Source organism: Gouania willdenowi, chromosome 11, assembly GCF_900634775.1.
Source record: "Gouania willdenowi chromosome 11, fGouWil2.1, whole genome shotgun sequence".
NCBI lineage: Eukaryota > Metazoa > Chordata > Actinopteri > Blenniiformes > Gobiesocidae > Gouania > Gouania willdenowi.
This window is the reverse complement of record NC_041054.1, coordinates 14,599,139-14,613,747: the sequence shown is the minus strand read 5'-3', so window position 1 is coordinate 14,613,747 and position 14,609 is coordinate 14,599,139. Positions and strand designations below refer to the sequence as shown.

The window sequence follows — 14,609 nt, the reverse complement described above, 5'->3', positions numbered from 1 at the left end:
TAAATATTGCAACCAAAATGGTGATCGCAATTAAAATTTGATTAATTGTACAGCCCGAGGCGTGGCCAACAGTGCTGGTTCGTGATGTCACCAAAACGTCAAAAATCACAATTCTCACCTACTAGCACAGTTATTCTCAAATGGGGGTACGTACACCCCTAGGGGTACGCAATGGCACTACAGGGGGTACTTGAGAGAGAGTGGAGAATTAAAAAATTAAATCATTAAAATATGGGTTTTAGAATGTTATTTTTTGTTTAAAAATGATAATCATTATAATGATGATGTAAATCAGGAGTGAGAAACTAATGTTAATTTAGGGGCCGATACGGAGCAGTTTGATCTCATGTGGGCCACAGAATTTATGCGAGTAATTTCAACATTATTGTGCTCTAGTTTGCAGTTCTGCATATACATAAAATACTAAATGTGTAAGAAACCGAAAATATCCAAGTAATAAGTGACAGATAACAATCCCAACAGGGTCTTCACTTTAAATTTCCAACATATTGTGACCAATTTATATTTAATTAAGGAAAATATTATGTAAAAATTTGAGGAAAATTGAAAGATTTTGTAAGAATCGTGAGGTTGTTTTCAACAGTTTAACATTAAAAATGACTGCAATCTTGCAATATAAGCACCGGTAAAACTGTAAGCCTCTACATATATTGTTGAGTTTCATTTACACAATAATTCATATTCTGTCATTTTTACTTTCTCCTGCGGGCCAAATTGGACGCTCCAAAGGGCCGGATTTGGCCCCTGGGCCATGAGTTGAACACACCAGGCGGGAGTGCTAAAAACTATAAAAATAAATGTATTTAGGAAGCACGAAATACTGTTTCATTCCACTTATTTACAAAATGAGAAAGTTTAAAATATTATTATTATTTAAAATAGAGTTTATTATCACTCATATTCCAACATTATGCTCTAGCTGTTTTTTCACAGTATTCTCAATAAAATGCTATATAAGTAAAATAAGAGAACGGGGGTGCACGACATTATAAGAGCCTGAGCATTAATGCACAACAGCCAACCTATTGGTTCATCTGAATCCATTGTTCAGATTGAATGCCATTAACTAATGGCATCAAACCATAACATATTCTTGCATGACCCGTAAAGCAAACATTCCCGACTGTTAAAGTACTGCGAGGAACACTTGATCATTTCCATTACTGCTCTGTTAAACTTTGCATTCAAGCATCAAGATAGTAAAGCACACTGCCTGTAAAAGTAGGCCAACGCTTTAGCAGGGGCTTCATCAGAATAGGGAGAGCTTTAAAGTACGGTATGTAGCATCGTACTGTATGCATGTTTATTCACCATTAAATGAACATCTTGGTGAGAAAAAAAAATACTGTTAGATGACTACACAGCTGACAAACAATCCCCTTCCTCCGATCTGCTAGAGACATGCATCAAAGTGATGAGATGTGCCGCCCTTCTGTCTCCATGGGTGAAACCGTGCCTTCCTGAGTGACGCTTATACGAGGGCGTGGAGCCGCAATGGACAGTTTTAGTGTTTGCAGTAAAACACAGCTTCATCTAATTCAATTACACCCTCGAAATCCCTTCAGAGTCATATTTAGAATTGTACAAGGGAAATAAGAAGACTGAAGTGAAGCAATAAAACATGCATCGGGAGTTTGATGCATCTGCAAGCATGGATTTGCAGGCGAGTGAGCGTGCGTGCGTGCGTGCGAGAGATGCTGAAATCAGGTAAGCTAGAGTGAAGCAGATGCCCCAGAGAAATGTGTGGATGAGTGCGTGAGATCAGAACAAAAAAAAGCAGGAGATCTCTCTCTCGCTCTCTCTGCTATCTATAGTGGGTGGAAAATCTTCTCAAATAAGAGTGGAAGTGAAAATGGAAGAGACTGGGGGGGTGGGGGTGGATGACTCATTGGGTGGGTGAAGTTGGAGGAGAAATAAGGATAGAAGAATGAGCTATACACTCGCATGAATGCTGTGTGTGTGTGTGTGTGTGTGTGTGTGTGTGTGTGCTGTAGGTCAGTCACAGCACGCTCAATCTTTTCACCTCCACTGTTTGACTGCGTTTCTTGTTTCTGCCTCTCAGACTCCCACATGCACGATGTGTAAAATGTACAATTGTCTTTCAGTGAATGACTCAAGGAGAGGCTACGTGGGGTTAAATAATCCCCTGCTGCTATTTTGGCATGCAATAAAAACAGATGCTGCTGTAAGAACAGCCACAAAAAATGTTTTTTTTTTCATATAAAATCAAAATTTGAAGGATAAACAAATTACCTTTGCACACTTCCACCACTCACATTCATGAACTCATCTCATCACAAATATTATACAAATCAATTTGCATTCAAACAGTGGGGCTTCATCAAAAAAGAATTAGATGGATGTTAATCCTGAAGGCTGACTGAATAAGGAAATTCAAGCACGGGATAACACAGCCGTGCTGATAAAACAAAACAAACAAACAAACAAAAAGAGGAACATCCTGCGAGACAATGGAGCAAGAGGACAGAGATGGGCTAATTATTTCCACTCTGTAAACCATTCAGTCGATAAAAGCAAAGCCTCCTTGTTAGAATCAGCAGTGAGTATGGAAGCACATTTAATTGGGCAGGCATCTCCTCTGCTGCTAAACAAGAGGTTTAACTCTGCAGTCTGTTGGGACATTAGGACGACATTTACCATATACAGCAAAGCAGACATCGAGGCTAAACACACAATAATGGGCTAGGTTTCTTTGACACTCTACTTTTTCAGTGGTTCATTTGTGTATCATGAACCTTACCATGTCAGCATCTTATGTGTAAACACATTTCAAATTTGCTTTATCTCTAGAAACTAGTGTTAATTAGCTTGTATACTTATTGCATTGAGAGGAATACATGTAACGATCTTACACTCAGATTTTCTGAATGAATATGTTTGAATGAAAGGTTTTAGTCTACATAAAAAGGGTTAAATTAACAGCTTATGGGTGACACCTAGTGGTACCAATAAGCCCCTGCATACAAATTACACAAGGCTGCTCAGTGGACAGCAACAAGCATCACATTCCAATGGTTGTGGTCAAAGCCTCAAAGGATATTGTTTTGTTTTTTTTGTTGTTTATTTATTGTCCAATAAAAAGCAAAGCTGGCACTATGCCTTCTCTTCAACCATTACCACGGTTGGGGGGGGGTCAGAATCTAGAACTACACTACAATAATTTCCAATTCAAACTGAATAAAACCTCAAAACATTTTTTTTTTAATCAAAAAATTACAGAAATAAATGTCCTTTAGTTTACCTAGGGCTGGGCGGTCAATATTTTTTCTCAAAATGAGAATATATGATAGGAATGGGTATCACCAGTTACCTCGCGATACAATACTGTCACGATATTTTGCCCACAATAACAATAATATCACAATACAGCGATAGTCGATATATTGCAAGAAAATTTGTTCAACACACACAATTTATAAATATCCACTCCTCGCTTATTGTCTCATTGTACCGTGTATTACTGCATTATTCCTGTGTATCATGTTTATATAGTGGTATATTGATTTTGTCATGTCTTGTATGTTGCAATAGAAAAAAATAAAAGAAAATCAACATTTGACGCCAGTGTATCGATAACGTACGGCAAGACGAAATATTGCAAAATATCGTATCGATATTTTGGCACACCACTAATATACAATAAAATGTCAATAATTTTAATTCAAATAAAGTCAGACCAAAAAAACTACTCTGGGTTGAAATTTAATGGTGAAAAATGGCACACAGGCACATTTATTCACAAACAGCTGCACAATATGTGCCACTTTTGGATTTTTCTCATCTAAGATACAGCAAGTGTGAGTGACTTCTGGAGTGTGACTTGTTTAGAGTCACACTTGTTTGCTTTTCTGAGAGGTAAAGGCAGCAACTCCTAAAACAGGTATGATAGTACAAAATGAGCTATAGAAAAATATATATATATCGATATAGGCAATGTTGTAATTTTCCATATCGCCAAAATAGAAAACTCGATATATCTTCAATCTCAATATATTGAGATTGAGATAGTTTACATACATGTTTGTTTATAGGCTTAGCCTATAATTCACCATTAGAAAAATGCAAGCAAATCCATCAAAAGATGCCACAAAACTGTGAGATGAGAACCTTAAGTTGTATTTAAAACTACAAAAAGAGGAAAGACTTAAAGGGGCAATATTGCTCTGTAAAGGATTTAAAGAAGTGCTTTGTAATGGTTGATTGCTTTAAATGTGAAAAAACTAACTGAAAAAAATCTAAAAACTCTAAATCCATAACAAAAAACAACACTTGTCTGTTCATTCATGTTTATCTTGCATCAAACTATTATTCATTAGATTGTGACCAAACAGGGATGTGACAGCATCATTTGTCAGTCACTGCCTGCAGTCCTCTGTCCTGCAGCGCACCAGATGTTGCCTTCAGCTCCCAAAAGATGATAAATGATGGAAATCCTTTCTAAAATGGTTGGAAACACATGAACAATTTTAATCAGCTACATAATAAAGCAGGCAGCAGAGCGCCAAGGTTTCCTCCACTGTGGCAGCTGTAAGAGCGCACAGAGGATTAGTCGCCCTTATTCAAAATGAAGGGATCGTTGGTTCATAAAATGTGTGTGATGAACGAGGGGCTCAAAACCAAGTGAGGTCAAACCAACATCAAAAACAGTGTGAACACAACAGGCAGGTGTTGGCATTGCATGTACTTGGGAGGTGATGTTCTGGAGCAGTGACTGAGCCACGAGCGCCACCTTGTGGACAGGGACATTACAAATATCACGTGTAGGGTTGCAAAGGGGTGGAAAATTTTCTGTAAATTTACACAAGAACCAAACTTTATAACATATGAACTTTTCACGTAAATTATTTATTAGAAATAACATGAAATTGGTGTGATTTTAAATGACTGTATCATATCCAAACAAATATTATCATCAATTGGAAATAAGATAATTAACAAATGTAACATTTCAAATTGGGTTGCAAAATTTCAGGAAAATAGAAACTTTCCATGGAAAATAATGGGAAATTGAAGGTGGGAAAATATATTTTAGCATCATCCAAAACAAAGGTTCTCAAAGTTTTTTGGCTCAAGAACCCCCTTTCTCTTACTTTTGAAGGCAAGTACCCCTTTATGTCCGACTACAACATTTTGTTTGTATAGAGCATAATGATGAAATGAATGAGTGATAACACACATTTTAAAGAATCTATTTTCTAAATAAGTGGAATGAAACAGTATTTAGTGCTTCCTGAATAGATTTATTTCTAGTTTTTATCATTTATTATCATCTCCTTCCTGATGTGTGACCAAGACTGACCCTTGTATTTTCAGTTCATGTTCTAATCAAGATCATTTCTATCATCATGTTGTGTGTTTTAGGTGTCATTTTGAGTATTCTGTTGCTGTTTGTCCATTCTTTTTTATTATTCAGTATATTTTTATCTTATTTTGAGTGTTTTTGTGTGTTGTTGGTATTATTCAATCTCATTGTGATTGTTTTCAGTAGAGGTCGACCGATATATCGGCCGGCCGATATATGGACTTTTTTCAATATCAGCCACCGGCCGATATTTTTTTGGTTTTTTAGCACTTTAGAGTAGCCATTAAAGAAGAAAAAAAAAGAACACAAAAAATATGAATATACAACACAAAAAAAAGTAATAATAATAATAGCATGTGCATGGGAGAGGTAGAAGCCAATAGGCTTACAAATAAAAAGCCGATATAATAGGATAAGGATATAATATAACAGTGCCTGATGAAATATCGTTATGCTATTATATCCTTAATAGGATAAGGATTTGTGTTATACTTGGTTGCGTACGGGTATATTTAAAGTTCAATAAATGTTAAGAGTTCAATTGGTGTATTTAATCTAATTTCTAATATATACATTTATATCATATTGTGGAGACATTCACCAAAGGACTGTACCTTTAAGAGAGGGATGTTTTGTTTCCGGGTTTTACGTGTGTGACATATCTTACCTCTCTAACTACCGAGGCTGCAATACACGTTGAAGTGGAAAGTGATCGGATACATCTCCGTCTCTCGACTCCTCACTAATCACACTCCACAATTGGTGATCCCGACGCGAGTTGACTATGGCTGGATTATGTCACACAACGATGGTGGTGGAGATGCTGTTGCCGGGCCGGCCGCCGCTGCTAGCAGCATGACTAATGTTGGTGCTATCTACGCAGCCTTCATTAAGTTACCAAACTTTTGGCAGCAAAATCCATGGTCGTGGTTTCAAAATATCGAGGCCCAGTTTCAGCTGAAAGGAAAAACACAGGATATTATGAGGTATTTCCACATTGTTGCGGCCTTGGATGCCTTGACGACGGCCAGGGCTATGGCGCTGTTAGAGGCCTCGCCGGCTAACGACGAGTGCGACGCACTCAAATCCTTCCTGTTAAGCCTTTTTGAACTGTCGGAGCTGGAGAAGGCTGACCGCCTGCTGTCCCTAAATGGCCTTGGGGACAGCAAGCAATCTGAGTTAATGGAGCGAATGCTGGCTGTGTTGGGGGTTGCGGATCCCTCATTCCTTTTCAGCCACATTTTCAGGCACCCGTATGCACCACGCTGGGCTGTTCCTCTGCCAACCGGCAGCAGTTTGTCCATGTGCTGTTGCCCCCATGACAGGCTCTGCCCTGTTTCCGGTCATGAAGCAGCTGCTGTGACAACACGCCGACAGAGTGAGGACCGGTGGTGTTATTACCATTCAAGGTTTGGAGCCAAGGCCAAGCAGTGTCGACAGCCTTGCACTTTTAGGGCCCAGGGAAAAGCCAGGGCCGGCGCTCATTAGCAGCTATGGGCGCTGGCCGTGACTGCAGGCTGTTATTCATCACTGACACCCTGTCCGGCCGGCGGCTGCTGTCTGATTCTGGGGCTCAGCACAGTATCCCGCCAACAAAGTCTGTGGACACCATGGCCGGTGTGAATGGCCCCCCCATGGACGGCGCCAATGGCATACCCATTCGTACCTACGGCACAAGGTATGCGGAACTGTGTTTCGACTTTGTCGTGGCTGCCGTGTCTACGCCGCGCCTAGGGGCGGATTTCCTCTGCACTGGATGTTACAAACTGCCGCCTGATCAACGCCCTCTCTTTGCTTCGTACCCCTGCACACTGGGGGGGGGCTTTGTCTGCCAAACCGGGGACCTGTATCAACGCCTGCTTGCTGAGTTCCCAGACATCACATCAGCGGTGGCTAAACATGGCGTGGAGCACTACATCACCACGGCGGGCCCCTCAGTCTACGCTCGAGCCCGGCTGCTCGACTCTGTCAAGCTTGCAATTGCCAGGGAGAAGTTCACCACCATGGAGCATCTCGGCATCGTGCGCCACTCCAAAAGCCCATAGGCTTCCCCCCTGCACATGGTGACCAAGGCTGATGGCGGTTGGCGTCCCTGTGGTGATTTTCGTCACCTGAACAATGCCACCACTAACGACCGGTACGATGTGCCACACATACAGGACTTCTCCGCCCACCTAGCCAGTGCTACATCTTTTCGAAGGTGGACCTGGTGCGCGGTTACCACCAGGTGCCTACCCACCCACAGGATGTCCCCAAGACGGCGGTCATCATGTCCTTTGGCCTTTTTGAATTCCTATGGATGCCTTTCAGCCTCAAGGGGGCAGCACAGACGTTTCATCGCCTCATGGACTCTGTGCTGTGGGACATGCCATTCCTGTTTTTTTTACTTGGACGACATTCTGGTGGCCAGCGCTTCTGCAGACGACCACCTGGTGTATCTCCGGCAGTTGTTCGGCCGGCTCAACGCGCATGGTCTTATCATCAACCCGAGCAAGAGTGTCCATTGGCCGGACGTCTATCACCTTTCTCGGCCACCACGTCACCCTACAGGGGGCCGTCCCCCTCCCGACCAAGGTGGACGGCGTCTCCAGTTTCCCACGCGCACACACTGAAGTCTCTGCAGGAGATCCTGGGCATGGTGAACTTTTACAAACGTTTCCTCTCCCATGCAGCCCTTGCACGACGCTTTGCGTGGGGGGAGACTGGCGGACGTTTTGGATTGGTCCCTGATGATGGTTGATGCCTTTGATGCTGCCAAAACAGCAGTGGCCAACGCTGCCCTGCTGGCGCACCAGTCTCCAACTGCTCCAGTGGCTCTTACTACAGACACCTCTGATTACGCCGTGGGGGCTGTGTGCAAGCAGTGGGTGGGTGGAGCCTGGCAGACGCTGGCCTTTTTCAGCACGGAGCTCCGTGACTGCGAGAGGAAGTACAGCGCCTTTGACAGGGAGCTTCTGGGTCCTTTTCTTGCCACCCGCCATTTCCTTTTCCTGTTGGATGGCCGGCAATTCACGGCCTTTGTCGACCACAAGCCACTCACATTCGCCATTGCCAAGTCTTCGGGGCCGTGGTCTGGCCGACAGCAGCGACACCTCTCTGCCATCTCCGAGTACACCACTGATGTTCATCATGTGGCCGGCAAAGACAATTTGCCTCTCTCGGGCGGTCACTGGGTCTGTCCACTTTGGCGAGGGCGCAAGCGTACCCTACGGTGCCCATGGCGCTTCTCATGGAAGATGTGGTGTTAGTCGCAGCCAGCGCTACACTTCTCTGCGACGTCTTCACTGGCCAACCGCACCCTATGGTACCTGCTGGCTGGAAGTGTAAGGTCTTTCGACGCCATTCACGGCCTTTCCCACCCGGGGGTGAAGGCTTCTACCAAGCTGGTGGGGCCTAAGTTCATCTGGCCAGGCCAGCGGAAGGATGTCAGAACCTGGGCTGCTGCCTGTGTGGCGTGCCAGCGCGCAAAGGTGACTCGTCACACCAAGGCCCCTTTGGCGTCAATCCAAGTGCCAGAGAAACATTTCGATCGCCGAGGTGGCCCGGGCTTTCATTATGGCTTGGGTTGCCCGCTTCGGTACGCCATCTGACCTCTCCTCGGACCGGGGTCTGCAGTTCACATCGGAGCTTTGGTCTGCTGTTGCCGAGGTCCTGGGGGTGAAGGTCCATCGTACCACGGCCTATAACCCGCAGAGAAACTGATTTCATCATGACATGAGGGCCGAACTCAGAGCCAGCCTTACGGGCAGTGACTGGGCTGACCGCCTCTCATGGGTCATGCTGTGCATTCGCTCCAACCTCAAGGAGGATCTTCAGGCCTCGTCGGCTGAACTGGTGTACGGCCAGCCTATGCGCGTCCCGGGGGAGTTTCTTCCTGATGCCAGTTGGTGGCCTCCCATCGTGCCTTGTCCCGGGACATTGCCGACGCTTTCGTCACTATTCCAACGTCTCACCACGGCCTCTCCAAGTCCTACGTTCCCAAGGCTTTGCCATCTGCGAAGTATGTTTTAATCTGCCACCGTGTCCTGGTGAGGGAGGTCTAAGAGTTTTGTTGTGAATATTGGGGGCAAACGTGAGCGAGTGGCTATAGATCATCTCAAGCCTGCTCATGTGGATGTTGGCGGACCGTTTTAACTGGCCCAGGCCTCACGGCCGCCCTTTCCCCGGCCCCTGCCCTGCCCATTGTCCTTTGCCCCTCTCCGGTTAAGTGCAGCTATGGCCCCCCGGTCCGTCCCCCTAAGCGTTGAATTCTCTGGGACTGTTAAGTGCTGTGTTGTTTTGTTTTGCACAACTTTGTTGTTTCCTCTGTTTTCTTTGGGTACCTGTTCGGTCTACCTATTTTTAAGGGTGAATTCTGGGGGGGCCTGTGTGGCCTTTGAAAATCCGATATCGGTGGACCTCTAGTTTTTAGTGTAATTTAGTTGTTCCTTTCATCATTGTATAAATATCTGTTATTTTTGTGTATTTTGTAGTGATTGTGTATTTTTCTCTCATTTAGTGCATCTCTGTTGTCACTTTTTGGGTTGCTGGTATTAGTAAGATTTTTTCTCTCTTATTGTGTGTTTTTTGGTGTCATTTTGTGTATTTTTTTTGTTGTTTGTCTGTTCTTTTTATTATTCAGTGTATTTCTCTCTTGTTTTGTGTTTTTTTTTTTTATTGTTTCGTGAGTTGCTGGTAATATTCAGTGTGATGATCATTTTTAACTAAAAAATGAACATTATAAAACCACATTTTTTTAATGCTTTTATTTGTTAATTTTCCTCTCTCTCTCTCAAGTACCCCCTGCAGTGCCATCGCATACACCTAGGGTACACGTACCCCCATTTGAGAAACACTGATCTAAAATATCGGTAGTTAGTCCGAATCTCTAGTTAATTTCATTCAATAATTCCCATGAAAAGTTTATATTTTTGAATATGACCAAAATTCCCATGCCTAAGTACTTCATGAATATTATGGGAAACTTTCCACCTCCCTTTGCAGCTCAAATCACATATACAGTACCATTAATGGAACGGGAAGCCATAGTAAAAGTTTAGCTTCTAACTACATAGTGGGGTGGTGCTAGTGTCACAATCTATTCATTTACAGCCTCTAATACACAGAAGAAGGCACTCAGCCTGCCAAGCCTGTACATCTGAGTTAGGAAGTATTTAAAACACAAACTGGAAGTGGCACACGTACGTTAAGGCAAACTTCTCTCGGGTACGGCTTTGTGAATAAATGTCTTTGTAAGGATCATACACACAAATGCAAGGCATTGTTTATTAAACTATAAGTAGACTTCATGTTTTTGCTCAATAATATAATTCAAAGAAGGAGACAAAAATAGTCAAACCACTACTATGTCCATATTTGAATGGGCCATGGCACTGTTTTAGTACAGCGGACAAAAACAACAGTTTACATTAAACAGTCAAAATTATTGGCTATTTACTGTTCTGTGTTGCCGCTTCAAGTCATAAAATATACATTTTGACTGCAAAATGAATGGCAGTAAAAAAAAAACACCTGAGAGTATTTGTTTACGGCATATCCAGTTTGACCACATCACCTGATACGGGGACCAAATCCAGAAGACAAACACTCCCGCCTTTTCTCATTCAAGCTCTGATTACACTTGAAGAATAAACAGCACCTTGTCTTATCGGACGCTAATCTGTCACTGCGTGTTCTCGTGCAACAGCAGTTTGAACAATAACACTAATAACTGCAAGAAAATTAGGTAAATGATCAAAAAAATCATTATTTGTAATATTATGCATTATAAGCTCTAGCCCTGTTTTGTCAAGGCTAAAACTGCCCTTTGTTGATCAGAGGCTCGCCTGGTAATGATTGTTCTACTATGATGGCAGTGTGTAACACTGCATTTTCTTTTTTTCAGTGAAAATGTGCAAAAATACTAAAAATAAATAATAAATAGGATGTTTTGACTCAATTTGTCCTCTGAATGATCAATATCTTCTGATGAACTAATACAGAAACTTGATTTTTCATCTCTACGTTTAATTTTGATATTAACTGAGTAGAATATTGCAATATATCGCGATAATATCGCATCGTGACCCAAATATCATGATATGTATCGTATTGCAACATCCTTACCAATACTCACCCCTAATTGGAATGTTTGTCTAAATTAAAGTAAGAAACAAACCTTGGTAAAAAAGGAAGCGCATCAGTGAAGAAGTAGTTGATAAAACTGGGCTGGTTCCTCACTGCACTGCAAATAAACAGAGTTGCTCTTCCAAATTGTATCCAGCTATTTGAATGTAAGGGCACTTCGACAGACTGCAGGCCAAAATCAAAGCTAAGAACTAACAGTGCATTGAGGTGCCACGTAACAAAGTATACATTACATAAAGTTAGCGTTTGCTTTATCTGTTCATGATAGATTGACTTTGAAGGAGTGTACAACGCTCAATGCTTTCAGTGAAAAAGCACAATCAATTACATGCAAAAATGCTAAAACACAACCCTGCTAATGATCAGATGGTGATCACGCTAAGCCAGTGATTGTCAACTGGTGGGCCGGGACCCAAAAGTGGGTCGTGGACCTGTACTGGGTGGGTCACCAACAGCTGGTCAAAAATAAATAAATACTTAATGTCTCTCATGTTAGACTTGCCTTTTATTTCGAAAGAATTTTTTCTTTTGACAGGCATGCTGTGAACTGCATGTTGCACAGGACAATATATTGATTTATGATTTTAAAAAGATTATATATGTGTTGTCAACGGCTACTTTTCAAAAACTAAATGTGTTTGGTTGAATTCTAAAAAAAAAAGTGGGTCACGATTTAATGACCGTGGCAAAATGCGTGTCCCAGGGTGAGACCAGTTGAGGACCCCAGCTCTAAGCGTTTATTTTGTGTGATATAAAACAAAGGCAAAATAGAGGGGTAAAGTGGAATAAAATAATTCTGATATTTAAGCTAACCTTACCATTATTTTTGACTGATAATGAAGTATTCTGAATGAAAAGCACTGTATGCAAAGCTAATTGTACTATTCATATGCAATTTCTATCTACAGGTATAACAAGTCTTTATGTTCCTTTTCCTACACAGTTGGATACACTTTTCTGACAGTGGATTAATGAGTTTAAAAAAAGACAGATGCAACTGAAAGTTTACAGTTAAAAGCATTGAAAAATGCAGATTTTTTTCCCAGTCTGCATTGGTGATTAATAATTATGTTTCAATAAAACACACATGGGTAGAATTTCTCTCACACACATTCAATTTCAAATTTTAAAATGTCCAATGAACCCCCTATTCTTTCTTTTTAGAAAGCAAGAAATGTTTTAGTGAAATGTATCAAAATCAAAACATAATTACAAAGCCCCATTAGTAAGTAATTCTCTTCAGATCACAAGAAATAAAATATTTCAAAAGTAGTTTTTTTAATTTTTTTTTTTTTTTTTTTAATTTTTAGGGACTGTGTATTTTTATTTAATCTTTAATTTATTTTTACCATGGCTACATGTCATTTTTTTTTTTTTTTTTTTTGCGACAACCATGCAAGTTATGTGTTTGCAATAAAATAAGGTAATAATACCTTTATAATTTTTAGCTTAGTTGTGTCGTTACACTTCCTGCAATTTTGAAAAAAGCAAAACAAAATTACTGCTCTTTTCCATTTCCTGTTCAGCCACACTTTAGCACCATATTCTCATTTTGTGAGACTTTTGCAACCAACATAAATATACAAACCTCACCCACTAATGCAAAAACAGACTGACCAACAGATGCACAACATTTGCTATTGAAAGAAAAAGCATTAGTGATTACATTAGTGATAATATGCAGTACAGATACAGCAGACTTTACCTTGCTGGGAATCCTTAGGTTTTCAATAGGACTCAGATCAGCCATGCTCTCCTGGGGGCTCTTCAAACCCTGTCAAAATAAAAGTCAGAAAATACTTAAAACGTCAGGTCAATGGGTCTTTTTTATATCTTCAAACAATACTCAGTCGATGTCGGAGAAAGTCTATTGCAAAAAGTGAGCATGACTAGCAGATTTCTGTATAGATGGTTGATAGATTTATGCTATCAACCATTGTACCAGCATATCACATCGGGCTAAAAACTTCCCATACGCCCAGTTTGTTTGTGCAGTTGCATGTGCATTTTTTGTGATGCGGCTAAAACCAAGACATGAGTGTAACTATCGTATTCTGAAGCTGTCTAAGGCTGTCACAGTATATGTTAATTTAAAAAAAAAAACACTGCATTTCAGGCTTAATGTTTCTGTTTTCGAGCCACACGATGAGCTGTCAGATTAGCCAGCTGAGCTAGCTTCCCTGCTAGCTACCTTACACCTGTCAAACAAACGGACTATAACTCGCGTTTCCAGCTTACCTGGCGGGCCATGAGGGACTTGATTTTCTGCATCGTAAGTCCAACTTCTAACTAGAAGCAACGGAATCGCAGAAAAATCAGTTTTGCTTGGTTGTCAACCATAATTCTCCATCACTAGGAGAGAATCGGTGGTTTTCCGTCACGTGACTGGTACATAGAGGAAATTAAGCCCCTAAAGCATTCTGGGAAATGGATTTCGCAAAGAAATGTTGACGCATGGAATTTGCATCTTTACAACAACTAATGTTAAACGAAATATTGATGATAATATTAGACTTTTGTTTTTTTTACAAGATTGTTTATTTCAAGTTTATTTACTTTAACAATTACATTTTAACAATCTTCTGCTCCCACATTTGCACATTTGTTGGATAGTTAAGTTTGAAGATAGTTAAGTATAGTTTTTCCTCATCCATTAAGAGTGTACATTAGTAGTCAAAACAATTATTATCCTTTTCACTGGTATGAATCACCACTGCATTACATGTACTGCTGTGATTTACCACTGGATGGTAGTGAAGTAACACATTATACAACATTACTACTTGAGTGTTCTGTGCTTCCATTGGTCACATTTAATTAGTAATATGTTTTTTAAAATACAATTTTTTCTGCTTATTATATATTTTTTTACCTATAGAAATCTGTTTTATTGCTATTAAGTTATTTTAATAAGCAGAAATTTCATAGACCCCTTAATGGCCTACGTCACGAGTGACGTGGCAGGAGGAAAAAACAGAAAACGCCGCTTGTTAAAGACTGTGGAGGCTAATAATGTTACATCTTTGTTGTGTGTTTGGATGCCAGAATAGAAGGAATAACGTTGGTGGACGTAAATGAGAGTTTTATAGGATTCCAGCAGACGCTCGTGCTCAGAAAAAACGAAGACAATGGTGGTTTT

At 41.0% G+C, this 14,609-nt stretch overlaps 1 protein-coding gene across 2 annotated transcripts in view; it reads right to left on the bottom strand.

Annotated features, from left to right (window-relative positions):
• vps50 (VPS50 subunit of EARP/GARPII complex) overlaps positions 1 to 13,856 on the bottom strand; it is a 115,570-nt gene extending 101,714 nt beyond the window's left edge. For both annotated transcript variants that reach the window (XM_028461346.1, XM_028461347.1), the window contains exons 1-2: positions 13,709 to 13,856; positions 13,176 to 13,244 (exon numbers count right to left, since the gene is read on the bottom strand). In XM_028461346.1, the coding sequence (XP_028317147.1) occupies positions 13,176 to 13,244; positions 13,709 to 13,741 (102 nt within the window). In that variant the 5' untranslated portion in view covers positions 13,742 to 13,856. The remainder of the gene's footprint in view (positions 1 to 13,175; positions 13,245 to 13,708) is intronic.
• Positions 13,857 to 14,609: the final 753 nt, after the last annotated feature.